The sequence below is a fragment of the Canis lupus genome, chromosome 18, assembly GCF_048164855.1.
Source record: "Canis lupus baileyi chromosome 18, mCanLup2.hap1, whole genome shotgun sequence".
Classification (NCBI taxonomy): Eukaryota; Metazoa; Chordata; class Mammalia; order Carnivora; family Canidae; genus Canis; species Canis lupus.
Window position 1 is genome coordinate 47,403,810 of NC_132855.1, and position 27,600 is coordinate 47,431,409.

The window sequence follows — 27,600 nt, forward strand, 5'->3', positions numbered from 1 at the left end:
TCTGGCATCAATTTATTTTTGTAAAAAAAAAAAAAAAAAAAAAAAAAATTGGATTTTAATTAGGAGATCCCTAACAGCCTTTCCAGCCCTAAAGTTCTGTGCCCCTCGGTAGTAAAAGGGCACCAACAGCGTGCGTCTTTTGCAAGGAGCCTAACGTGGTGATGTGGTGATTCGGGGCGGCCTCCGGAGGTGGTTGGGGTCCGGACCTGGGGACGCCCCCTGATTGTCGAGGGTCCGGAAACAGCCCCCCGCACGGGTGTCCAAAGAAAGCTGAGCGTGCAGAGCGTGTGGCAGTCCCTCCTGGGGGCTCGGGTGGCCCGCCGGGCGAGGCTCTCCGAGCGAGCGCGCAGGACACCGGGCTGGTCGCCGGCTCAGCGGCCGGGGCGGCGCTGCGGGGCGGGGGCTGGCGGCTCGCCCGGGGCGGTGTGGGGGGCGGGGGGGGGCGGGGGGGGGCGGGGGGGGGCGGGGCGGCCGCTCCGGCACCCTCCCCGGCGGCGGGGCTGCACGCGGCGCCCCTCACCCCCTCCCGCGCGGGGCGGCGGAGGGAGCCGGCGGCGGAGGCGTGTCCCGGCGCGCGCGTGCAGGGCGGGGGAGGCTCCCACGGGCAAAGTCCGCGCGCGGCTGCTCCGCCACTCGGCCCAGGCCCCAGGTGAGTCGCGCCAGCCCCGCGGCCGTGTGCGCCCGGCTCGCACCCCTCGGTTGCGGGAGGTGAGGAGGCCGGTGCCCCCCGAGCTGGGCCGGGTGCGCCCCGACCCGAGGCTGTTGGTCTCTCCCCAGGTGGACATGGATCTCGAGGCGGGAAGGAACGGCGCGGCGCGGCGCCCCGGGAGGGCGGAGGGCGACTCTGAACCAGGCGGCAGCAGGTACCTCGCCCGCGGCCCCACGTTCGCACGCTCTCCAGCGAGGCTTCGGGAGCGGGCAGGGGCTGTTGGTGCCCGGGTCTCGGAGGCTTCACTGGAGGGTCCTGTCCAAGGTTCCGACTTTCCTCAAGGAGTGTCTCAGAGGCTCCTTTTGGAACGGATTTGGAAGAAGAAGCTGCCTTTAAAAATGCCACTTCCCCCAACTCTGTGCGGGGTGATTCGATGAACGTCTGTGCCCTGTAACATTCCCCGCATTATTATTTTTTTTAATTTTTTTTTATTTTATTTATGATAGTCACAGAGAGAGAGAGAGAGAGGCAGAGACACAGGCAGAGGGAGAAGCAGGCTCCATGCTCCGGGAGCCCGACGTGGGATTCGATCCCGGGTCTCCAGGATCGCGCCCTGGGCCAAAGGCAGGCGCCAAACCGCTGCGCCACCCAGGGATCCCTCCTCGCATTATTAAACTCAAAACTTTTACAGATTTTACCGGCATCACCTAAAATGATGAAGTTAAACTAAAGTTTTCGTGCTATAGAGCATCAGACACCTGCTGTTGATGGTTGCGCCTTTTGAAGACTAGTGAAGCAGAAAAACAGCAGCAACCGCGGAAGCCCTCCTCCCCCAGTTAATTCCTCTTCCTCCTGTGTTATCCCCTCCCCCACCCCCACCCGTCTCGCATCACCTCCTTGGTGGGCATTTCTCCCTTTGGGGCAGTGAGTGGGGAGGAGGGCCTTGGGCAGCCTCATTCTTCTGTAACCTGCGCTCCCAAATCAGTGTTTGTTCAGATGCAAGGGGAAAACCTCCAGGCTTCGCTTGCTTGCTCCTCGCTCTCTGTGGCTGTGCTCTTGGGTTCTACCAAGGGGGCCTTGGTAGCCGCACTTCACAGGCCTTGGTAGGGGCAGAAGTGACCAGTCAACAGTGTGTGATTTTTGTTTCCTCTTTCAGTGTGGGAATAGTGAATCATTTTCGCCTTTAGCCTCCCATAGTTTCTGAGGCTGTTCCGGTCTCTGAGTTCATGCCAGGCCATCCAGAACTAATTGACCTATGTCATCAAGTAATCACCCAGAGGGACACATTTGTCAGGTTCTGTAGTGTGTCCTCAAGCTGCAAGGGGCCTGAGTAACCAACTGAAAATATGCCTGTCTCATGTTTAAGAGTCTCATGCTCTACCGACTGAGCTAGCCGGGCCCCTTTGTCTCATGTTTAAGCTAAAGAATTATTTTAGTCTGTTAACTTCTTCATACAGTGATACTGCCTTATTCCTTCTAAAGATGGGTGGTATTCATTCATAGAAAATTTAGTTTGCCAAATAGAATTAGAAAACAGATGGATGGTATTATTTCTACCAGAAAAAAAAAAGTGGTTTTCATCAGCTGGGACTGACTGTGAATCTATAAATAGATGGCATTTTTATGAAGGCTATTTATGTATTGCACTGGCTGAACATTTGATGAGTGCACAAAGGAGCTATCCCTGCAAAAGATGCAGTAATCCTCCAGAACCCAAAGGAGTTCTCAGAAGTGAAGTCCACAGCCTTGTATGGGAAATACCAGAGAACAGTTCAGAACAGAAATACAGAAAGTTAATAGTAGGTTAAGACCATAGGATTATGAGAGTACATGTTGAGACTAATTTTTATTTTTTTAAAAAAGCACATGAAGCTTATTCTTTCCAAGGAAGTCAAGGTCACTTCAGTTATTTGGGGCAAATGGCAAGTTAGTTATATGCTAGTTGCATTCATACTGCTATATTGCCTATAGCACCTTCTTTTGAACATATTTAGTGGCAGATGTCTGTCCTTTGATTTTAGCAAATGTTCTAAATAATTTGGGGTCAAGTCTTATGAGCAAAACTTCATCACATACCTAAACTAAATAATTAACAAATGAAGCTAAATAAGAGCATTTAGGGTTAAAAAATTCTCTACCCTTGTGGAGTTTACATTATTGTATGGAGGACAGACGTAAATAATACTGCAAAATAAGTAAGCTACAGCAAATGTTAGAAGATGATGAATACTATGGAAAATATTAAGGCTAAGGAAATCAGGAGTGCAAGGAAGAAGTAGTTTGCAATTTTCAATAGGTGGTTAAGATAGGTCCTAATAGGAAGGCAGTATTTGAGCAAAGACTGGAAAAGCATGAGAGGAGAGAGCTGTGTGGGTGCCTGAGGGGACAGCATTCCTAGCAGAGGTATCTGACAATATAAAGACCCTGCTATGGAGATGTGTTTGGTGTGCTCACAGAACAGTAACAGCAGAGAGGTCAGGGTGGCTTGAAGCAAACAGGAATAGGAGTAAGAAATATGGTCAGAGAGATAACAAGGAGACCGATCATATAGGGGCCAAAATCCAATGAAAGAATTTTGGCTTTTACTCTGAGAAAAATGGGAGCCATTGTAGGCTTTTGAGCAGAGGAGTAGCATAATATGACTTGAGCTTGTACATGATTGTATGGGTGCTGTGTTGAAGGTAAACTGAAGTTGGCATAATTGAAAATACAGAGACTAGGCAGGTATTCTCCCAGGCTCTTGGGATAGCAGTAAAAGTGATGAGTAGTGGTTGAATTCTAGATATATTGTGAATGTTGAGTCAACACGATTTCCTGACACCACTCCTACAGTCCTTCAGAACAGTAGACTTTACCCTATTTTTAGAACAATATATATATTTTTAGCAACAGAATAATTTAATTGTTTGGCAGATATTAACCTATGTATTTTCTTTCTGTGTGCAAGCTCTGCAAGGAAGGCAACCATCTCTCGTTAATCCAGATATCCTTGTAGTACCTTGGACAGTTACCTTGGCACCCGGTGATTGCCTTGCGATATTTGTTAAATTAGATAATTTGGACAATTTGTAGGTATCACTGTTTCATATTTGAAAATATTATAGCAGTTGGATGTGATAACTATTCAAGTTTATATTCAGTTGGCTATGAAACATTTGGTAACAGTTTTAAATTCAAACAAGTATGTTTCTTTACAGCTACCAAGACAAGAAAAAAATGAAGAGAATGAAGCTGATTGGATCATTAACTTTGGTAAGCTGTGAAATATTAAATATGAGTAATTCTTGTTTTCATTCAAATCTGGTGTCTTGAAACAATAGTTATGGAGTCAGTGCTTTAAGATAGTCTTAGGTTGACGTCTTGTAGTCAATGGACCACATTCTCAAAGTGGATGATAAAAGAGGTAGGGGATAGGCGAGCAGAGTAGAGCAGAGCTAGGACTTGTATTCATAGCACCTCACAAAATAACCAATCTCAGGAAAACACATCTTTATATTTATTTCTCTCTCACACACACACATACACACACTACCACCATCACACCCTCCACTCACCCAATTTTGCTTAAAATAAGCTTTCATATAAAGAAAGTGATTATTAATTACAGAAATTTGGAAATAAGACATCTATGTTCACATTTGACTTCCAAGTAAATTGACTAAATATGGAAAAACTATTAGAGATTCTGACTATGTTTGACACAATCGTAAGTCAATTCTGACTATGTACCACAATCTGCTGGTACAAGCCAAGCCAACATATTTTTTGGAAGAAATCTAATCTGTTTTTCATTTGTAATATGCCTCAGAGAGGTGGCCCAAGAAGATGTTTGCCTACCTTGAGTAAGTACGATTGATTTCGAACTATGACAGCCATTATTCTGTAGCAAAGAAGTTGGTATTAATTGGCACGTCAGCTGAAATATCCAGCTTTGTAAGTAAATGGATGAAAAGACACCAAAACCTCCTCAGTCTCAAGTATTGCTGCACATTTCTCATGTCACCACACCACCACATTTCATTCTCTTCTCCCTTATTGTGTGTTTATTTGAAAGTGTCAGAGTTAAAAAATCAATGCTTTAGAGAATAAATTATAAAACTAAATCTGATTGGAATGCACATATTTTAAATCTGCCTCCTATAGCAAATAAGACACCACAAACCTTGAGACAGAAACTTAATATGTTTAATCTGAACTTAAAAGTTAAAATTTAAATTGAATTGAAATATAATCTTTTTTTAAAAAAAAGAAATATAATCTTTTATGCTTCTGAATAGATATTTTTAGTCCTGAGATGGGTTCAGGACAAACCTGTTTCTAACAAGAATTAGAAATTCATTGTTTTGTTGAAAATCATTTAAAACAAATTTAAATTTGCTTAGGATATTGCTGTGAAGTTCTTATATTTTTAAATTTAAGCTTGGAGACAATGAAATTTTATTTAAGTAGCATGAAAAACACTTAACATGATCCTCAATTTTATGTAAATGTTCACTATTGAGAACATGACATACTGACCTGATCCTGTGCTTGTATCTGTGGCCAGTAGACCCAAGTGCTCTATCTCCCTTCCCTCAGAGCCACTGAACCCTGGGAACACAAGTCCATTTTGTAGCAATTTTAGGGACACTTCTCCATTAGCTCTTGACTTTACCCACTCCCCTTGTTCTGCTCCAAGCTCTACCTGGCTTCTGACTTTTTGTCTCTTTTGGTGCACTTGCTTGCCCTGTATGTTTGAGGATGGAATTTGGCCTCTCCATACTGAACTTCTGGAACTCTGTGAGAACAGTTTGCACACCCCTCCTTCCCACCCAGTGTGTCTGACCTCAGACTGCCCTAGCCTGTTGCCTCTGTTTGACTCACCCTCAGTTCTCAAAGATCCCACTCTGCCAAACCTGACTCATCACTCAGTCTCCTGATGACTATGTCTCATCCCCCAAAGGAGGCAGGGTGAGGGAAATGGGTAGAAGGAAAAAATTTAAAAGAGGGGACAGGGTGACAGTGGGGTGGGGGTGGGCAATGGCTGGCTCAGTTGGTTAAGTGTCTGCCTTTGGCTCAAATCATGATCTCAGGATCCTGGAATGGAGCCCTGCATCAGGCTCCCTGCTCTGTGGGGAGTCTGCTTCTACTTCTCCAGCTTTGCTCCCTCTCCCTCTCCCTCTCTCTCTCACTCAAATAAATAAAAAATCTTTTTAAAAAAGGAATAAATAAAAAAAGGGGACAGATGCAAAGGACAGAGGGGAAGGTATAGAAATGGAAATATAAGAGAAGATAGATGTAATCTAGAAGGCAGAAGAAGAAAGAAGACAGAGAGAGCCATAGAATGATCAATCAAGGGCAGCCCTGGTGGCGCAGCGGTTTAGCGCCGCCTGCAGCCCAGGGTGTGATCCTGGAGACCCGGGATCAAGTCCCACGTCAGGCTCCCTGAGTGGAGCCTGCTTCTCCCTCTGCCTGTGTCTCTGCCTCTCTCTCTCTCTCTCTCTCTCTCTCTGTCACTCATGAATAAATTAAAAAAAAAAAAAGAACAGTCTGTTCCTGTCTTATAAAAAAAAAAAAAGAATGATCAATCAAAAATGTGAAGAAAAAGAAGTTAGGGCTAAAAAGACAGTGAGGGACAAAGCCTTTGGAATACTGTGATATTGATTGGCTGGTTAGTTCTTGGGTACTGTATGTGTCACTGTACTAACTGGTGTCAGCCTTCTAAGTGCTAGTACTAAGTACACTCTACATTGATAGTACTAAGTCCAAGACAGTTGGTGTGGCCCACCAGGCCTTTTTTACCTCTTTCTAATCTTATCTTCCACACTGTGCGCTTCAGGACTTCCACTGCATGGAGTTACCTGAGTGCTGCATGCGGTCTCTAGGCACCTTGCTGTGCTAAGCCGAAACACCTCCACTTTATCAGGACTCCGCATTTCTTCTTCAGCGACTTCTCCCTTATCTTCCAGATTCTGCAGTGAGCATTTTCTCCTTAAGTATGTCTTCCCTAAAGTACACATGTAGGCACTCCATAATGTTTTTTCATTCCGCGTCTGAGCTGCCTTTTCAAGGCTAACTTAAACCTCTTAAAGGGAACCTATCCATAAGACTCAGGGGATCTGTTTCCTCCCTATTTGTAATTCTCCCTCTGAAATATTTTGAATGTTGTTTTAAAGGATGTGATGTGTAGGTGCATGTGTGTGTATTTAATGTTTACTCCAAGCTGTTTTTAACTCACTACATAAGTAGCTCTGGAAGATCCAACAGTATTTCTTAATAGAACTAAACTTTAATCCTCTCTGGTTATATTGATGTCATTCAACCAAAGAAGATACTGATGAAATGGAATCAGATTGATTTCTTCACAGAATATAAAATAAATAGAATCACAAAATTAATCTGTCAATAATTTGGGTTGAAATCCTCCTTCTTCCCTATTACATTTATCTGCAACTACTGACCTTAAGTAAAAAGTACTGACCTTAAATAAAGAGTACTGACCTTAGGGGCGCCTGGGTAGTACAGTCGGTTAAGTGTCTGACTGTTGGTTTCGGCTCAGGTCATGACTTCAGGGTCCTGGGATTGAGCCCAACATCCAACTCCACACTCAGTGGAGAGTCTGCCTGAGGATTCTCTCTCTCCCTCTGCCTCTCCCAACTGCTCACTCTCACTTGCTTGCTCTCTGTCTTTAAACTAAATAGGGTGGCTATTTGCTCAATGGTTGAGCACCTGTCTTTGGCTCAGGGTGTTGATCCCTGGGTCCTGGGATCTAGTTCCAAGTCAGGCTCCCCACAGGGAGCCTGCTTCTCCCTCTGCCTATGTCTCTGCCTCTCTCTGTGTCTTTCATGAATAAATAAATAAAATCTTAAAAAAATAAAATAAATAGATAAATCTTTTTAAAAAAGTACTGACATTAAATAAAAATCCAAAAAACATATAGTTTTGGGGAAGGAAAAATTCTTTCCTATGAAGTATTTTTTTATTTCCTTTTTTTTTTTAATTTTTAAGTTTAGATATTCTGACTGGCAGGATAAATTATTGATGTCCCTGGGCACTATCATGGCCATAGCTCATGGATCAGGTCTCCCCCTCATGATGATCGTTTTTGGACAAATGACTGACAAATTTGTGGATACTGCAGGAAACTTCTCCTTTCCAGGTAAGCATTTGTCTATTTTTTTTTAAACATCCATTATACTCTTTAAACTGGATGAAAGATTAGAAGTTGATTTTACTATTCCTCATCTACTTGTTTAATGGTTTGCACTTCTAGATGACTCCAGATATCATAAGAAGTTATAAAATTATCAGAAAATTCCTCAAATACTCATTTATATTTCAACAAATAGGTATATATGTTTGACTTTTAAGACAGAATGAGGAAATATGCAGGAAGCTCTGCATCTAAATAAAGCAGGGAAGTCCCTCTACTTGAGGACGGTGGAACCATACTTGAATATGTCTGTGCAATGTCCATCTCTTTGGTGATGACTAACACATCTGAAAAGACCCCAGTTAGCATGGCAGTACTTCTCAGCTATCCTCAGCTTGTAAATCTGTTTCTTGTTTTCTTTCTATTTTCTCTCTTTCCACCCCTTTTGTTAAAAGTATATTCATTTTCTGTGTCTAATTTGTGGATCAACCAGGTTGACTGGAACTTGGTATAACACTTCATTAAAGAGTCGGTGTTTTCAGTATGAGAATGATGTGTTTTGAAACTCACACAGAGGAGTGTAATTACTGAAGAGCCAGAGGAGTCCCATAAGTTAATGCCTCTACAGGAGGCAAGAGCACTGGAGTCAGGTTCCGGTGGACAGTTATGTTCATATTAGTCAGATTAAACACAGAAGGGAAGATTTTGGTGCTTTCTACCAGACCCGATGGCCTAGTTCCTCCCAAGAGACCTTGTGGGTATAAGGCTGGAGAAGATGAAGTGAAGTTTTATTGGTACACAGATGGTGAAATATAAGGGAAAAAAACTGATAAAGGAAAGGCAGCCTACAGAGCAGATATTTGAGAAAAAGTGGACTCTATCATTTAGATCAATAAGGGTTTTCAATGTCTACTGATTGAGAGCTACATGTTTGGTTAGCATTGTAGAGCTTAAGTGTAATTATGATTGCTTGATTCAGCAATAGGGTCTGTTTACATAAATATTAATATCTTTTAGAAATCCAGTAAATGTGCCTTTTTTTCAAAATGATTTTTATCTATTTGAGAGAGAGAGAGAGAGAGAGAGAGAGATCAGGTGTGGGGAGGGAGAGAAACAAGCAGACTCTGCACTGAATGCGAGCCTGAAGCAGGGCTTGCTCTCATGACCCTGAGATCATGACCTGAGCTGAAATCAGGAATAAAATTAACTGACTGAGCCACCCAGGTGTCTTGTCTTTTGAATAATTAAAACAAGATCCTACAAAAACACAATTTATGTTCTAATACTATTGTTTCTGAGAAGAACCTCTTTCTTTTTTTTTTTTTTAAAGATTTTTATTTATTTATTCATGAGAGACACAGAAAGAGAGAGAGGCAGAGACACAGGCAGAAGGAGAAGCAGGCTCCATGCAGAGAGCCCGATGTGGGACTCGATCTCGGGTCTCCAGGATCACACCCTGGGCTGAAGGCGGCGCTAAACCGCTGAGCCACCCGGGCTGCCCAGAACCTCTTTCTTATAAAATAATAATAATGGTAATTTATCACATTTATTATCTGGTAGGTCCTATTTCACTTAACCTTCATAAAACCAATCCTACACAGCAGGTAATATTATCCTCTGTAACATATGAGGAACCTGAGGCTTGGAGAGGATAAAGACCTTGTCCTGAGTTACACAGCTGGTGGGGGTCAGGACAGAGTTCAAACCCAGGCCTTTCTGCTATCCAAACAATGCTCAGGACTATAGACATTATACTCCCAATGTAAATGATTATGTTTTCTCTCTTTTTTTTTTTTTATTTATGATAGTCACACAGAGAGAGAGAGAGAGAGAGGCAGAGACACAGGCAGAGGGAGAAGCAGGCTCCATGCACTGGGAGCCTGATGTGGGATTCGATCCCGGGTCTCCAGGATCACGCCCTGGGCCAAAGGCAGGCGCTAAACCGCTGCACCACCCAGGGATCCCGATTATGTTTTCTCTTAAAAACAAAAATGAGGGGAGGGGCGCCTGCGTGGTGCAGTCGGTTGTGTCTGCCTTCAGCTCAGGTCCTGGGATAGAGCCTGGTGTCAGGTACCCTGCTCAAGGGGGAATCTGCCTCTGCCCCTCCCCCTGCTTGTGTGCTCTTTTCCTTTCTCACTTGCTTGCTCTCTTAAATAAATAAATAACATCTTTTAAAAAACACAAAAAATGGGTTTGGAAGATTTAAATAGATTACTTTGCTTGACCAGTGACCAAAATTTTATCACAAACACTATAAAGGTAAAATTGGAGCAAGATAGGATAATTTAAAAAGTCTTTAAGGGAATAAGGGGCAGGGATTTTCTATTTGTTTTCCTTTTACTTCTTAGAAGATCTTTAGCTCTATTATGTGTTTATATATATGGCAGGATAATCCATATTTGGACATGTCAATCAAAATTAATTTCAATTTAGGGTTAAAAAATAGATTAAGGGATGAATGGCTAAACAAAAGGAAGGCAATCCTAACATGCTACGACATGCATAAACCTTGAATAAGTCAGTCACAAAAGAGACAAATACTGTATGACTCCACTTATATGAAGTATCTGAAGTAGTCAAATTCACAGAAGTAGAAAGTAGAATAGAGGCTGCCAGGGCTGGGGGGAGGGGAAAATAGGAAGTTGCTGTTTGATGGGCATAGAGTTTCAGTTTAACAAGATGAAAAAGTTCTGGAGATTGTACAACAGTGTGACTACACTTAACACTACTGAACTGTACACTTTAAAGTGGTTAAGATGGTCAATGTTATTTTTCAACTAAAATTTTTTAAATTAGGTTAAATAATGTCACACACTTAGCACAGAAGAACTAGCGTTTGAACCAATTTTATGAGTCTTGTTTTTTTTTACTAACACCAAAATAATTCCACACGTTTCTTATTTGGAACAGTGTGTTTCTAATTATGCAACCAAATAGCTTTGAAGCTGGGCATGGCAGATGAGTGTCATGTTCTGTGTGCCCAGGGCCAAATCCAAGGTCTCTCTGGGGAATGGCATGAACAAGTCACTTACAAACCTGTGATTGCTGGATCAATAAACTCACCAGAGTTGCCAACTCAGTTTCTGTAACCTCCAGATGAAGTTACCATTGGTTTTCTATAACTACATTTGTCATTAGGCCTATAGGCTTAGAGGATTTGTGATGGGAAGTCCCTCAAATGTTACTAATTTCCAATGTCCACTCTTTAGTAGTTTGTAAAGATAATATTGTCATACCTCTTTGGAGAAAGGGAAATCTTTAAATTTCCTACTCAGTCTAAAACCAGAGAGCTCACTGGTATGTAAAGAATTGTAGAGTTTAGCAAAAAGCATGAAAGTTGAGAGAATATCAGGTACTTAGCTGTACTTAGCCTGAGCAGAGCTCACTTGCTCATCTTGTAGAGATGATGCTTATTCAAAGTCTGTTTTTTAGAATTGTTAGGCTCTTGGACAGCTACACTTAATGGGAGCCAAATAGGGGATGTTAAAAGAAAAAAAAAAGGGTTTAAATTCCAAGAGGGTTTGACAGTAAATGATTGTGAACAGAGCACATCCTTGTCAACAGCATAAAGCTACTTGGTGGCAAAGTTTGTTCTCTGACAATGAAACAGTTGTACAGAAACTATGCACATTCTACATCTAAAACTTCAAGGACAGACTCGGAGGAGACTTTTTTTTTTTATGCAGAGTATCAGGAACTTGATCTATTTCATGTCAAGTCTATGTGACTGTAATATCTAGAAAATTCTGTAGAGAGATCAATACACCCTGCCATGATTGAGAGGAAGAGCCATATTGGAGACCCTGGTTACCTTAACTAACTACGGCCTGTGTTACCTGAACAAACACTCTTTATTTTGTGCTGTACATTTCCATGAGATAAGAGAAGTTCTAGGTGGAATTAAGGAAAGCAGACATTGGTCTGAGACTTAAAAATGACAGTCAGGACTCTCTGTGTCATGTATCCCTAGGTAATACCTAAGATAGGCAGTTACTTAGGCCCTTCACTTACCAGCTGTATGACCTTGGGCAAGTTACTTAACCTTTGTAATTCTTACTGTGCTTATCTTTAAAAAGTGATCGAAGACTTACTGATAGAATTAAATGAGATGATTTATGTAAAACATCTGGAATGTAGTAAATGATCAATAAATATTGGGGAGAATTAGCTGTAAAAACTTGGAAATGAAACAACCACTCTAAAATTCTGTTTCTTCATCCATAAAAGGAATGGATTTTATGGAAGCTCTCTAAAATGAAGAGGCAGCTTCAAGAATTCTCCATTTCCTTGTTCTGGGAAGCATTCAGGTAGACCAGAGTGAGACTTCTCCATCCTAGCACATTAGAATCAAGTGAGGATACTTTTTAGAAATGTGATTCTCTAGACTCAGCCGAAAGTTCTGATTTAACTGTTCTTGCATGGGAGCCTGGGCAGGTGTATTTTTTCAAGCTCTACATGTGAGTCTAACAGGCAAAATAGCATTGAGAACCCCTGAACCAGATAACTTAGTGATTGTTTATGAGACTGAGCTCTAATAAGTAGCATCTGAGAAGACCAGGCCTTGGCCCTTTCAAATCTAGAGTCCCATGGATTTCTAGGCCTAGAATTCCAGATCTAGGACCCCATAAGATGTCCAGATCTAGAGTCCCATGAGATTTCCTGATCTAGAACTCCAAATCTAGAGTCCCATGATTTTTCTGAGAACACATCTGACTTATGTTAGTCCTTGGGCAGTAGAAGCTCTCCTAGGAGCCCCTGGGTTACTAACTCAGACCTGGATTGCCATTCTTTGCTTGGACTCTGAGGAAGGAACATTTCAGATTTTCAATGTCCGTAGATTCTTATTTCCTAGGAGGAAGGATCAGTCTGAGTTATAATCATTGAGAGAATTGAAACATTTGAGGTAGGCATTGAAGGAGAGCAAAATTCGTTTCAGATTCTGCCTGATTTTTAAGTTCTGAGGGAAAACTAGCACTGTACACATATATGTCGAGTTTTCTCAAGATTTGAACAATGATTTCCACCATTACCAAGGTTTAGGGAGCTTGTCTGCCTCTAATTCCAAATACCGTTCCCATTTGGCATCTCAAAGCTACCATATTTAAGAACTCAGGGAAGAATTGAGCATATACAACTGACCTGATAAAAACAGAAGTAAAATAGGATCTGATAGCTGATGGAGAGCTAGATTAATAAGTGGAAACACTCTACTGTGAACATCAGCAGAAGTTACAGTTTTGAGGGAGAAATTATGCCACAGGCAGGGCCACCTGCTGGGTAATTAATCCTGACAGTAGTTTAAGTCTTAAATACATCTCGACCTTAGCCCTCTTTAGAAGAAAATAAAGAAGATACACCACAACCATAATACATGACTACTGGGTTATCTACATGTGATAAGTGAACAAAGACTAACTTCTGTCCTAGCATCATAGTAAATGGGAATTACCTATGCTGGTATGTTTTCTCAACAAATGCTGTGGTGATATTTTGTCCTATTATTTTGACATGGGCTGTTTCCTTTATATTTTTTCACTTTGTGTTTTTTTATTTTTAAAAAATATTTTATTTATTTATTTGAGAGAGAGGGTGAGCATGAGTGGGAGGAGGGGCCAAAGGGAGAGGGAGGAGCAGACTCCTCGCTGAGCGAGTTGCCTTATGCAGTGCGGGTGAAGGGGGGCTCCATCCCAGGACCCCAGAATCATGACCTGATTCAAAGGTAGATGTGTAACTGAGCCACCCATGTGCCCCTTTGTGTTTTTTTAAAAAGTGAAAAGAAGTCATTATCACATGTAACAATTAGTGTAGTATGAAGCTAAAAGCTCTATGTATAGTGTTAGGACCCTCAGCCTACTTGCTAACTGTGTGACTTTGGAGAAGTTACTTTATCACTCTCTGTCTCAATTTCCTCATCTGTGAAATGAGGATTCTTTTTTTAAAAACATATTTTATTTATTTATGCATGAGAGACACAGAGAGAGAGTCAGAGACACAAGCAGAGGGAAAAGCAGGCTCCACACAGGGAGCCCGATACAGGACTCGATCCCGGGACCCTAGGATCATACCCTGGGACGAAGGCAGGTGCTAAACCACTGAGCCACCCAGAGATCCCCAGAAATGGGGATTCTTAAAACAGTCCTACCTCATAGGGTTGTGATAAAAATCAAATGAATGAATACATATAAGTTGTTCAGAACAGAACCTGGCAGATAATAAATATTAAATACATGCTAGCTTTTATTAAAACAGGAATGACACATAGGCATTTTTATCAAATTAGTTCAAATTAATAAACAATATATTTCCTTCCAATAAATACTGCTTTAAAAATACCAGAATACAGTTTTGTCAGCAAACAGGATTTGGAATGCACATGATGACAAATTGTCAATGATCCACTGTTTCATCTTTAAATAACTCACTTATCTTCCTTGTCTCTAATCTTCTCTCCTTTACAATGCATGTAAGTCAGACTTTCTATTCCTCATGTTAAAAGGAAGCATGTAGGGAAAACACACATATATTAAAATAAAATGAACAGAAACAATTATCTGTAAAGTGCTTTTAACCATAAGAAAAGCGCCTCTTACATCTTGTATTTCTATTGAGACTATTACCATTTCTTTTTTCCTCCTCTGCCTTGTATATGCTCTGTATGCCCTCCATCAGCTCCTCTCTGCTGTCTTAGGAAGCTGCTTTGCTAAAGGCCTGAGACTGCCAGGGTCAGGGATGAACCTAGGGGGGCTATCTCTCTCCATCCTGGACCTGGATGTTCTCCACCTAAACCCTTGGACTTTTTATTTGAGTAAAGTGAAAAGAATTCATTGAGGTTGAAAGGAAAAAAAGATTCTTAAAACCTAGTAACACCTATTAATAGTTCAGCCTTTCAAAAATGTCTTATTTTTGTTTTGTTTTGTTTTTGTTTAGTGAATTTTTCATTATCAATGCTAAATCCAGGCAGAATTCTGGAAGAAGAAATGACTAGGTAATTGGCTAATACATATATATATATATATATGTAGGTATTATACATATAAATATATGTATTTTATATGTAAATATGATGTACTTTTAGAAATGTTTTATTTGAGAATAATTGCAAACTTACAGAGAATTATAAGAATATACAAAGATCTCTGTATACTCTTAACCTTTTATTATATTCTTTGAACCATTGTTATCATTTTTTTAAGATTTATTTATTTTAGAAGTGGGGGTGGGGAGAGAGAGCGTGAGCAGCGTATGGGCAGAGGGAGAGGGAGAGGGAGAGAATCTCAAGTAGACTCTGTGCTGAGCATGAAGCCTGACTGGGGCTCCCTGAGATCATGACCTGAGCCTAAACTGAGTCAGCAGCCTAATGGACTGAGCCACCCAGGGGCCCCTGACCTATTCCTATCACTTACACCTACCTCCCTCACCTTTGGCATCTGAAGTAACTATCATACATCATCATGGCCCTTTACTCATAAATACTCAATATGTTACCTTAGCATAGGATACTCTCTTCATAACCACAGCACAGTTATCAATTTCAGTAAATTTAATATTGATACAGTACTTTGATCTAATCTACCATCTGTATTCCAGTTTTGTCAGTTGATCCAATAATATGCTTTGTGGCATTTCCCCTTCCTTCAGCCTTCTTAATAGAAATCTCAAAAGCCTGTAACATAATGTATGTATGTTTACTTATCAATTAATGTTGCTGATTTTTTTTTAAAGATTTTATTTATTTATTCATGATAGTCACACAAAGAGAGAGAGAGGCAGAGACACAGGCAGAGGGAGAAGCAGGCTCCATGCAGGGAGCCTGACGTGGGATTCGATCCCAGGTCTCCAGGGTCACGCCCTGGGCCAAAGGCAGGCGCCAAACCACTGCGCCACCCAGGGATCCCCTAATGTTGCTGATTTAAACAAGCTCTATCTGTATGCTCCTGCAGACCTTGGTAAAATTATATAAAATGTCTTTGAAAGTATCAAAACTGAGTAAGGATACAGACTTTGCTCTAATTTACCTAAGACATTACTCAAAGTTAGTTTGAATTTATGACACTTTTAGCATACTATTAAATTTTTTTTTAATTCTGCTAAAGAAAAAGAGGATTTGTTTGGTTTTTGTGTGTGTGAGGGGGTTCTTTCTATAAACAATACAAGAAAATTTACTCCAGGAACTGTTTCACATGCTTGATCTTATTCCTATGCTTGTAATATGTGAATAGTAATGAACTTTTTCAATACAATAAGATATGCAAGTCTAGGATCTTAATTATGAAAGAAGAATCACAATGTATGTACAAATGGTCATTATCAGTTTTTAGATGATTCATTAACACCATTATTTTTTGCAGTTAACCACAAAAAAGTACCTGTCTTCTTTGGCTAATAATTCAAGTAAATGGATTTGCCATCATCCTCTTATAATTTAAGAAAAGAGAAAAAAAATTTTAATGGGTATTTGTTATGATGTCCTACACAATCTAAATAATTTCAATAAACTTAATTCCCAATTCTGAAAATTCTTCCTGAAAGAGATGAATAAAGAACAATATTTAAAAGAAACTTTCTAATTATTTCCAGGTATGCATATTATTACTCAGGGTTAGGTGCTGGAGTTCTCGTTGCTGCCTATATACAAGTTTCATTTTGGACTCTGGCAGCCGGCCGACAGATCAGGAAAATTAGACAGGAGTTTTTTCATGCTATTCTACGACAAGAAATAGGCTGGTTTGATGTCAATGACACCACTGAACTTAATACACGGTTAACAGAGTAAGTGTATCATTTATGTCATACTTTTGTAATGAAATTAACCACTAACTATATGAAAATTTGTCATGGTTAGATTTTAAATTAAAAAAAAATTACTAAATGAAACTTTTGATATGTATTGGGAATAGATCATCCGACAGCCATTTCTAGCTTTTATAGCCTGTGCCACCATGTATTTTCCTTATCTGTTAGTTTTTTTCTCCTCAGTGATTTAGTTGGTTAATTTGAAACTGAGCTCACATCTTATATTTGTTTACCTCTCTGTGGAGCTTAGTACAGGTCTGACTATGATCCTGATGTTATACATTCAATTAAGATGATTGAATGAATGAGTAAATGTGTGAATGAAGGCACAGTGAGATTTGTCTTAGTAATTGTTGGCTCTTCACTTATTTAACAAATATTTAAGGGCCTATTTATTATACACGATTCTAGATGTTTATGATATACCAGTGAACAAGACAAAGATCTCTGTCCCCAAGTTGTTTACTTTCTAGCAGGGGGAAATAGATGACAAACTTTTTCTTACGGGAGTTCCTGGCAAGAGTAGTGAGCAAATGAAATTAAAAAAAAAAAAAATCAGAGAAGGTCAAGGCATTTAGGACCTGGTTGACCTCGCTAAGGACTTCAGCTTTGACTTGCAGTGAAATGGGCAGCCACTTGAAGTTTTGATCTGAGAAGTAACATGTTCAGACTTCCATTTTCAAAGGATCACACAGGCTGCTGTATTGAGAATAGAGTGGGTTGAGAGTAGGGCCAAGGGTAGAAGCCAGTAGCCCTTCCCTATGACTGTTGCAATGCACTTCCTAACCCCTACTTTTAAACCAACTGACTCACACATTCAAAATGTTAATGCTTCTTGAATAGAATTGACTAATTTAATAGCATCAACTTTAATGATACGAACTTCTTAGAAGCATGAACTGAACCTGAATTTCTTCCTTTGTACAGTATTTGGTGGGGGAAAGTACCATTCAAGAGGCTAAGACTGTGAACGAGGCTTGCAGTAGTGTGAATGAGTTTTACCTGTGTGTTTGTCAGATGTCTACTTCTGCTTTCTAACTGAAGACCTCCTGCCTGTAACCACTTAAGTGTGATCTTTTTTAGTGACATCTCCAAAATCAGTGAAGGAATTGGTGACAAGGTTGGAATGTTCTTTCAAGCAGTAGCCACGTTTTTTGCAGGATTCATAGTAGGGTTCGTTAGAGGATGGAAGCTCACCCTTGTGATAATGGCCATCAGCCCTATTCTGGGACTCTCTGCAGCTGTTTGGGCAAAGGTGTGTGAAACGGGAACATTTTCACATGTGTTAGCCAACACATATGAGAGTTATTTTCAACATGCAGGGTTCTGGTTCTAATAGTTGTGCATATCTGTGTTACATGTCAGTTGAAACCACATTTAAAAGCATGTTGTGAATGCTGTAATAAAGAAATTTATTTTTAAGATGATTTAAAATGTCAGCTATTACCTCAATTGTAGATTTTTTTGCACTGCTATTATTTCTGTGGGTAAATCTTCTGGCATAGTACTTTAAACTACTTAAATGGTTTATATCCTTATTTAAGGAAACATGATTTTAAAACAACATTTTTCTGAACGATTGAATGAATATAAATTAATGAATCCAAATTAAGTTTAGATTTGTTTTATTTACTTTTAATTGTTACCAGTGACAATTAAGTGGCACTCTGCCAATTTTGCCTTGCAATAAAATATATATAACCTGTTCTACTTCAGACAATGCTGAAGAATTGAGAAATTTGACTGACAATTCTTGCTCTTTTGGAGGTTGATGATTTGCTTAGGAACTTACTTGTACTCATTTTATTTCAATTATTCCTTTACCTGTTTCCTGTAACATCTAGTTTAGCTTATGATTAAGTAGAATGTCCATGAGTAGATCTGGAAGTAGTTTCCATAGTCATTAAAATTGTGATACAATAAAAGAAAGAAGAGTGACTTTCCAAAGCAATCAGGCTTTATTTTAGTTTATTTTGCAATTAGCAGAGAAAAAAAAAAAAACACAGTAGATGTGGCACTTGACATTATTCCTCCAGACACTATTCAAAGATTATATTTTCTGTTCCTGATCTAGAGCATGTATCATCAGAGTGGATCAGATCCAGCCTTTGTAGGGCGGGGGTGGAAGGAGCCTCTGGATCTTGGACACTGACTGCTTCATGACTTCATGACTTCAGTGTTTGGGAGAGGATAGGGTTTGGGAAGAAAAAAACAAGTTAAAGAGTTGACCAGACTGCCTTTTTTACTCTCCCCCACCCCCAATACAAAATTCATGAATGTTTCTTCTCTGTCCAGATACTCTCGGCATTTAGTGACAAAGAACTAGCTGCATATGCCAAAGCAGGAGCTGTGGCGGAAGAGGCTCTGGGGGCCATCAGGACCGTGATAGCCTTTGGAGGCCAGAACAAAGAGCTGAAGAGGTCAGGAAGGTTCTTTGTCCACTGGTTCAAAGAACCTACTTTTGCTTTCCCACATTTGCTTTTTGTTGCTCATTCTTTTGTGGTGTGTGTTTACCAATTTCCTTTTCTTAATATTAACCCCTCCCCCCCAAATATAGGGACCCCTTCCTGATTCTGAAGTTTAACGTCATCTTCTTCTTTTTTAAAGATTTTATATATTTGTTTGTTTATGAGAGACATGGAGAAAGGGAGAGGGAAAAGCAGGCTCCCTGCGGGGAGCCTGATGCGAGACTAGATCCCGAGACTCAATCCCAGGACCCTGGGATCACGACCTGAACCAAAGGCAGACAGTCAACCACTGAGCCACCCAGGTGCCCCTTAATATCAGCTTCTAAAGCAGAACTCTTACCCCTTTTATGTTCCATGGCCTCCTTTGACAGTTTGATGAAGCTGATGGACTCCCTCCTTAGAATAATAATTTTAAATGCATAAGACAAAATACAGATGATTACAAAGGAAACCGATTATAATGAAGCACAATTTTCAAAATATTTTTAAATTGTGACATAGTAAATATCTGATTTTGTTAACATATTAAACAGTAAGAGCAAACTGTGGGTTCAATAACTACTGTAACTCTGAAGTAGAAATGCACTTAAAAGATGTTTGAAGATACTTGTTTCAATTGTAACATGATATAAAAATGATCTGGATAAGGGATCTCTAATGGCAACAAAGTCATAGTTACTGCTAACTCCATAGTGGTTTGTTGCCTGTGCTGATAATCTGAGGAAATGCTACATTTCAGGTACAGGTACTGGTTAGTGAAAAAAAAAATTTTTTTTCCACATTCAAATTCCTTGACCATGGATCGCTTGACCAAGTAGCCCTGCTCTAAAGGAACCTGATAGACAGAAACTGAAATGTCAGAACAAAGCCCCCAGAAAAAGGCTATTCTGCTTTTCTTTAATGTCCCCGACCACTTTTCTTTAAATAACATGCCCTAACAGTGGACGCATGATCCGGCATCGAGTCTTCTCTCTCCCCATTTGGAGGGACTCCTGATACCCGCAACTTCTTGCAAGGGAAATTCTCTGGAAACTCGCTCTCATTAGGAGCAAAGTGTCCCGCATTCTGTCCATGTTCTTTTCCGATCCCTCTATTCGTCCAGCCCCTTGCAAGACCACCTCATTCCTGGTTCTCTAATCTCTTCTTTTTTCTCTCTCACTGCTGCTTCCTGCACACAGTAGCCCACACAGAGCACACAAACTCTCACTGGGACCTCAGGATGTGAGTGTAATCACTTCGGTTCCATTAGCGGCAGGAAGTAAGCTGCCTGAGTGAAGGTAATTACAGCGTGTCCTCGTCACCGGAGCCTGGTGTCACGCTGGGGCTGACCTGAATCTCCCGGGGCCACCCAGGACTAATCACAGCGTGGCCAGCAGCGGCCGGCTACCTCCCCGGGGACACGAGCAAGGCACACACACACCCAGGAGTTGGCTGCTTTAAGTAATTAAACAAAGAAACGTTTCGGTGGCAACTACATTAAAAAAAGAAAAAAAAGAATACATTCACAGTGTCTCATTTGGTTACACTAAAAAAAAAAAAAAAAAGAAAGATATTTGGTTTTGGTTAGAAAGACACTATTTTTATGACATTTTCCCCACAGATATTTTCCTCATTTTAGCTGTAATGTATTTTTTTTTCTGATTTTAGGAAGCCAAAGTTAGATTTTACACACTTTCTGTTTCTAGCATGGAAAGGCAGATTTAATGTAGACTGATGTAAAAAACAAAAATTGTAATTTACCAGACCTATTGTAGACATTTATACCTTTGTATCAAATCCTACAAACCAGGAATATGAATTTTAATTACTATTCAAAAACACCATAGAATGTGCACTATTCAGGAGTTTGAATTCTAAAACTGTAATAGTAATAATAGGAATAGGAATTACCAGGTTTTGCCAACTGTGTGCCAGGTACTACTCTCTATAATTATCTCTCAGTATCAGAATTATCTTGCAAGGTAGGCATTATTAACTCCACTTTATAGTTAATGTAACTAAAATCTAGAAAAATTGAGTAAGAACCCTGTAAGTAGTAACCACTTTATTACCTTGTACCCTGGCCTGACAGTCAAAGATCAGCCTAACCAAAAAACAAAACAAAACAAAAACCAGAACAAAACAAAAAGCAAAGGCACACGTTTAAGTACAAGAATGTGTAAAATTCCCATGCCTCATCCAATGGCGCAATCGAGGGAGATTGTCCTCTTCTCTAGAGAAGAAAAATTGAGTTGTGTAAAGAAGCTAACTAGTTTGAACACCCCAAAAGGTTTTTATATTTTAGGGCCATTCTTGATTGGCTTGGTTTCTCTTCTTCCACCTGAACCTTGGCTGGTGGTGCTGGCCATGAAGGTGATAGTGAAGGTTTTGCATATCCCAGGAGTGAAGCTCCATTCTGGGACAGCTATAGGAACACTGGTTAGACTGGTAGGGACCAGGGCACATGAGTCCAGGCCAATAAAGAGAAGGCTCAGATGGGCTCTAGTCTTGGCTGGTCCTGGACTGGCTCAGTTCCCAGGGAGCTGGGTCTCAGCAGTAGCTTCTTACTTCATTAGCTTTGTTCCTTAAATTTCCAACTATACAGGAGACAAGTATGGCTATGATTATGGACTGTTTTCTTGATACAATTTTCCCCCTCATTTTCTGATAGGTATGAGAAATATCTAGAACATGCCAAAAAGATGGGAATTAAAAAAGCTATTTCCGCAAACATCTCCATGGGCATCGCCTTCCTGTTAATATATGCATCATATGCGCTGGCCTTCTGGTATGGATCCACTTTAGTTATATCAAAAGAATATACTATTGGAAATGCAATGACAGTAAGTAGTCTTTCTAATATTCGTGAAGAAACCAAACATATTGTTTATCCATCTACCTTGTGTTTTCTTTCATAGTCTTCCTTTTAAAGAATGAGTCTGATTATAGGCTTTTCGTCTTTTGGTGAATCTTTGCTCTATCCCATGGGCAGAACTGGCCTTCTGGAATACACAAGGCCCAATTATGAGTCGGGGGCAGAAAAGTAGCATGTAGTTAGACCACATACAATATATAAAAGCTATATAATACATAAAAGAAAGTAAAAATTGAATGAACTTATCAATGAACAAATATGGTTTTGAGGCATCCCCTTTCTGCCACTGAGTTTCATTATATAAGAAAGTAAACATTATTATAGATGGGACATAGTATGAGAGAAATTTACATAATATAAAATATCAGTTATCCAAAATATAAGGAGGATGAACATGGTTTTAGTTTATGATCCTAAAAATAATATATACTAGTAGTTATACAAAGGATTAGAATACAGAATTTTAAAAATTACAAATGACTTAGAATTACTTAGAATCTAATAATCCATATCTCTGTTTTCTTTAGTTTAAAATTTTTTAAATTAAATTCAATTAAATAATCCATATATATTTAATGATAACTTTTGGTGTAGATCTCCCAGATAATGTTATATATATATTTTTTTTTTTCTTTCAAGACTGGGATTATATCATACATATCTTTTCATAAAGATTTCTTTTTAAAAGATTTGCTTATTTGTTTTTTGTTTGTTTGTTTTTATTCATGAGAGACCCAGAGAGAGAGAGAGAGAGAGGCAGAGACACAGGGAGAGGGAGAAGCAGGCTCCATGCAGGGAGCCTGATGTGGGACTCGATCCCAGGACTCCAGGATCATGTTCTGGGCTGAAGGCCGGCACCAAACCGCTGAGCCACCCAGGCATCCCAAGATTTACTTATTTGGTAGAGAGAGAGCATACAAGCAGAAGGAAGGGCAGAAGGAAAGGGAGAGAATCCTCAAGCCCACTCCCCACTAAACATGTCACCTGATGTTGGGCTCGATCCCAGGATCCAAAGATCATGACCTAAGCTGAAATCAAGAGTTGAGTGCTTAACTGACTAAGCCACCCAGACACCTGTCCAACCTTTTTTATAGACCAGCAATTTTTTTATACCATTTTTATGTGTCAGTGATGATCAAACAACATATAACCATTCCAAGTCCAATTTTTTTTTATTTTTTTGAAGTTTATTTGTTTGTTTATTCATTCATTCATAAGAGACACAGAGAGAAAGAGAGGCAGAGACACAGGCAGAGGGAGAAGCAGGCTCACAGGGAGCCCGATGTGGGATTCGATCCCGGGACTCCAGGGTCATCATGCCCTGGGCTGAAGGCAGCACTAAACCGCTGAGCCATCTGGGCTGCTCAAGTCCAATTTTTTAAAACCTAAATGTTCCTATTTTTCTAAGCAGAGGATACTGACCCATTTGGTACTTTGGTGATGAATGAGTGTCATTATGAAAATAAAGCATTTCAAAATGTTTTCCAGAGTGATATCTTCAGATTCCATTAGGTGTTGAGGTGTGTTTGCCAGATGAGCTTTTATAATTGTGGAGTCAATTCATTCTTTTCTTTTCTTTTCTTTTCTTTTCTTTTCTTTTCTTTTCTTTTCTTTTCTTTTCTTTCTTTTCTTTCTTTTCTTTTCTTTTCTTCTTTCTTTCTTTCTTTCTTTCTTTCTTTCTTTCTTTCTTTCTTTCTTTCTTTCTTTTCTTTTCTTTTCTTTTCTTTTCTTTTCTTTTCTTTCTTCTTTCCCTTTTCTCATTTTGGCCTCCTTTCTGGTGGTCAGCTCCGAAGCTCTCCACCTTCTCCACATCTTCATTTTCTAAATTTTGTAAAGGTGAGAGAATCCTGACTCCTCTCTCTGGTCCAGTCTCCTCTTTTGTGCCATGTGGACAGTGACATCTCCCTGGCAGGGCTGGAGAGTGAGAGCCATGATGCAGAGAACCCAGCTACACCCTCTGCATAAACGTAGAGAGCTCTGATGCATGAACTTTGTAACATCTATTTTGGTAGAGACATTTTGGCTTCCTTATTGGTTCTTATCTGTATTGCAGACTGGATAGATATTTGTGGGATATTTGAATTCTGGGTATGTGACATTTTATTATTACTGTCTTCGGAGAAAAGTTAAGCTGTATGTAGAAGTTTCATCATGCCCAAAGAGAGAGGAGTAATTTGTCTATCTGTTTGAGTTCTTTGGTTAAGTTATACTAATAATATACATTCCTGGAGCTATATCCTTGGCTTTTCTATATTAAAGGGAAATGTGTTAATCTCTCTGTGCTATAGTATAGAATAATCATGTGAAGGAATTATTAATCAAGGCACACAGGTATGATTTAGCTATATATAATGTGGGATCTGTTATTTTATATTAAAAAATCTTATCAAAATATGTATGTAAAGTACTGTTTTTTTTTTAGGGAAAGTCCATGGGACCGAAATCTACTGTTTCATCTTGAACATTCTGTGTAGTTCTATGCTTAGTAGACAAAGTCAGCAAGGACTGAATAATAATACAAATGAGAAATGTTTCCCTCTATTGGCATCAGCTTTAGAGTCAGGAAAGTAGGTATAAAAACCTTTCTGACTCTGTAAGTGCAGGAAAAGGACAACAGATAGTTGGACAAGCTAGACAAGGAAATATTTGTGAGGTTGAAGAAGCCCATTGTGCAATGAAAAGCTATATTAACTTTATAGATTTTGCCCTTTTGCAAAAAAAAAAAAAATAAGGGATAAACCTAAACTCCATCCTTAGTGTAGCATGTGTTTCAAGCAGTCCTATTTGAGATAAAAACAGGCACAGAATGGGGCTTATAACTTCTTCTTGTGTTCTTTTGCTCAGGTCTTTTTTTCAATCCTGATTGGAGCCTTCAGTGTGGGACAGGCTGCTCCATGTATTGACTCTTTTGCCAATGCAAGAGGAGCCGCCTATGCGATCTTCAACATTATTGACAGTGTGAGTCATTTATTATTTCCATGTCAAAAAAAATTCCTTGAGGCTTGCACACTTAAATCTGGCTTTAGGTTAAAAATTATGTGAAAGTTAATTATGTGAAAATAAGGGACCTCTTAGTAATGAGTGAAACAAAATGCCTCATTAATATTTCTAAAAGTTCATCTTGAAATAATTTAATAACACTGATCTTGCTTTGGAAATGTACATCTGCACCAATGTGTTTATTATTAGAGTTCAGAGCAAAGATGTTTGCTCTTCCAAGCTTTTCTCCCTTGCTCTTCCATGTTGTAACTAGATGAGGAATATTATGATTTCTGTACACAGGCTGAGTAGATGGACAAATTATTGGTGGGACCCATATCAACAGTATATTTTGCTGCGGGTTGCCCCCTTTGAAGAAAAAAATCACTGCATGATTCATATGACTTTGAATCATCAATGTGGAATGAGTTTTACTAACTGCAGTGACATAAAGAATATAGTTTTCACATACTGAAGCACGTCATCACATTTACATAAATAAAATGCAAAGTAGGTGCCTGAAGTTTGGTCAAGTAATCCAAGCAGATCCTCCTGTTTTATTGACCTGAATCAGGAGAAAATTATTCAGCTTCTAAATATATTTACAGTTTACATTTCTCCCAAATAAGTTGGCCCTGACAAATTGTTCCATCTTCACAATCCAAATCCATTTCCTTTGTTGTTTAGGGATAAGTTTATTTTCACTAAATGCTTGAGTACTTGGTTATCTCAATCCTACTAGTATGTCTGGTTATTGCACTTGTAGGAAGCATGGGTATCTGACCATTTGGAAAATGTATGGGAATATGCCAAAAACTTAAAGTGAGATATCCTGGGAAATGATATTAATATATCCCTAGGTACTTTTCAGAAAACGTCTGTTTTCTGTGAAGGAATATTTCCTTACACACACACACACACACACACACACATACACACACATTCACATACAATCTACAACTAGGTTCTGTTTCATGGGAAGGAAGTTATGCCATTCAAGGTCCTCTTTTTGGAATTTGCTAAATCATATTCCTTAAAAGTGCAGTTGGTTGTCCTATGATGGAATAGTCATTGAATTTTGTTTTATTTAGAATCCTAAAATTGACAGTTTTTCAGAGAGAGGACACAAACCTGACAGCATCAAAGGGAATTTGGAGTTCATTGATGTTCATTTTTCTTATCCAGCTCGAGCTGATGTAAAGGTACTGTCACTGATGTTTTTATAAGAATTCCTAACTCTGATTGTTTAATCATCATAAGGACTCTGAAGTCTGTTATTTTGATATTTATATGATTTTTTTCCTGTGGCAGGTTTTATTTCCTTATTTGCTACTTTCTTCAATTTAAAACTGAATCAAATTAGTCCCCTTTTGACACATGGGTGGCTCAGGGGTTGAGCATCTGCCTTTGGCTCAGGGAGTGATCCTGGGGTCCTGGGATGGAGTCCCACATCAGACTCAATGCAGGGAGTCTCCTTCTCCCTCTGCCTATGGCTCTGTCTCTCTCTGTGTCTCTCATGAATAAATAAATAAAATATTTTAAAAAATTAGTCCCCTTCCAGGATTTTGTCGTGAAGAGTGTTCTCTTTCTCTCTTTTCCTTCACAGATCTTGAAGGGTCTCAACCTGAAGGTTCAGAGCGGGCAGACGGTGGCGCTGGTTGGGAACAGTGGCTGTGGGAAAAGTACAACCGTGCAGCTGATGCAGAGGCTCTATGACCCTGATGAGGGTATGGTAAGTGGTCAGAACCAAGTTCGCAAAGTGGTCAGCTGGCTACCAATTAGCCCTGCAAATTTTTTTTTAGTAGAAAATTTGCATGTGAATCTAATTTTGGTAAAAAAAAAAAAAAAGGTTATAGAATTGCAATGCCTCTAGATAATTCACTCAAACACTTAGACTGAGCACCTGGGTGGCTCAGTGGTTGAGCCTTCAGCTCAGAGCGTGATCCCGGGGTACTGGGATAGAGTCCCACATCGGGATCCCCACAGGGAGCCTGCTTCTCTCTCTACCTGTATCTTTACCTCTGTCTCTGTGTCTCTCATGAATAAATAAATAAAATCTAAAAACAAAAACAAAAACCCCACTTAGGCTGGTTTAAAAAATATACAAGATAATAAAAGCCAAAAAAGATAGATGACACTTTCTAGTGTTCTAACTAAGCATTTCCTAACTCACTAAATCAACTGTAAGACACTCATCCAGACAACTGAGACTGTTATTTTTAAGGAATTATTGGGTTTGGTAAAAAATATTCCACATAGCAATTTTTGAGAACCTGATAATCAAGGTCACAAGAAATCTCAGGACAGGAATTAAATTCATCAAAGACAGTTGAGTTTTCTTAAGTGTTGGAATATCTGAAGGAGAAAATGGGATAGTTTCTTTAAAAACTTCTGAAGACTTGCAAGACATTATTAGCCTAGGGTATATTCTTTGCCTTTAAAAATTTTTCTTATGGGGCATGTGGGTGGCTCATTCAGCGCAGCACCCGGCTCTTGCTCTCCACTGAGGGCTTGATCTCAGGGTCGTGAGATTGGCCCCACATTGGGCTCGACACTAGGCATGTAGTCTACTTAAAAAATAGATGAATAAAATGTTAAAAAAATTTTTCTTATAAATTGAAAATTAAAGAAAAGTTGTAAGCAGGAAACACATATAGTCTTTACTCAGATTTACTGTTTCTATTTTGGCCCTTTTACTTTATTGTCTTCTCTCTCTCTCCACATA

The 27,600-nt window shown here is 39.6% G+C and overlaps 1 protein-coding gene across 10 annotated transcripts in view; it reads left to right on the forward strand.

Moving 5' to 3' along the window:
- The first annotated feature begins 497 nt into the window (after positions 1–497).
- ABCB4 (ATP binding cassette subfamily B member 4) overlaps positions 498–27,600 on the forward strand; it is a 71,853-nt gene continuing 44,750 nt past the window's right edge. The window contains exons 1-13 of one of the 10 annotated variants that reach the window (XM_072784346.1): positions 498–649; positions 778–863; positions 3,597–3,717; positions 3,847–3,901; positions 7,637–7,787; positions 14,709–14,766; positions 16,359–16,550; positions 17,658–17,829; positions 18,870–18,994; positions 21,693–21,864; positions 24,741–24,854; positions 25,967–26,077; positions 26,482–26,607. In XM_072784346.1, coding sequence (XP_072640447.1) covers positions 3,866–3,901; positions 7,637–7,787; positions 14,709–14,766; positions 16,359–16,550; positions 17,658–17,829; positions 18,870–18,994; positions 21,693–21,864; positions 24,741–24,854; positions 25,967–26,077; positions 26,482–26,607 — 1,257 coding nt within the window. In that variant the 5' untranslated portion in view covers positions 498–649; positions 778–863; positions 3,597–3,717; positions 3,847–3,865. Of the gene's footprint in view, positions 650–671; positions 864–3,596; positions 3,718–3,846; positions 3,902–7,636; positions 7,788–14,708; positions 14,767–16,358; positions 16,551–17,657; positions 17,830–18,869; positions 18,995–21,692; positions 21,865–24,740; positions 24,855–25,966; positions 26,078–26,481; positions 26,608–27,600 lie in introns of those variants that run through there. The other 9 variants (XM_072784342.1, XM_072784344.1, XM_072784345.1 and 6 more) reach the window with 9 other exon arrangements.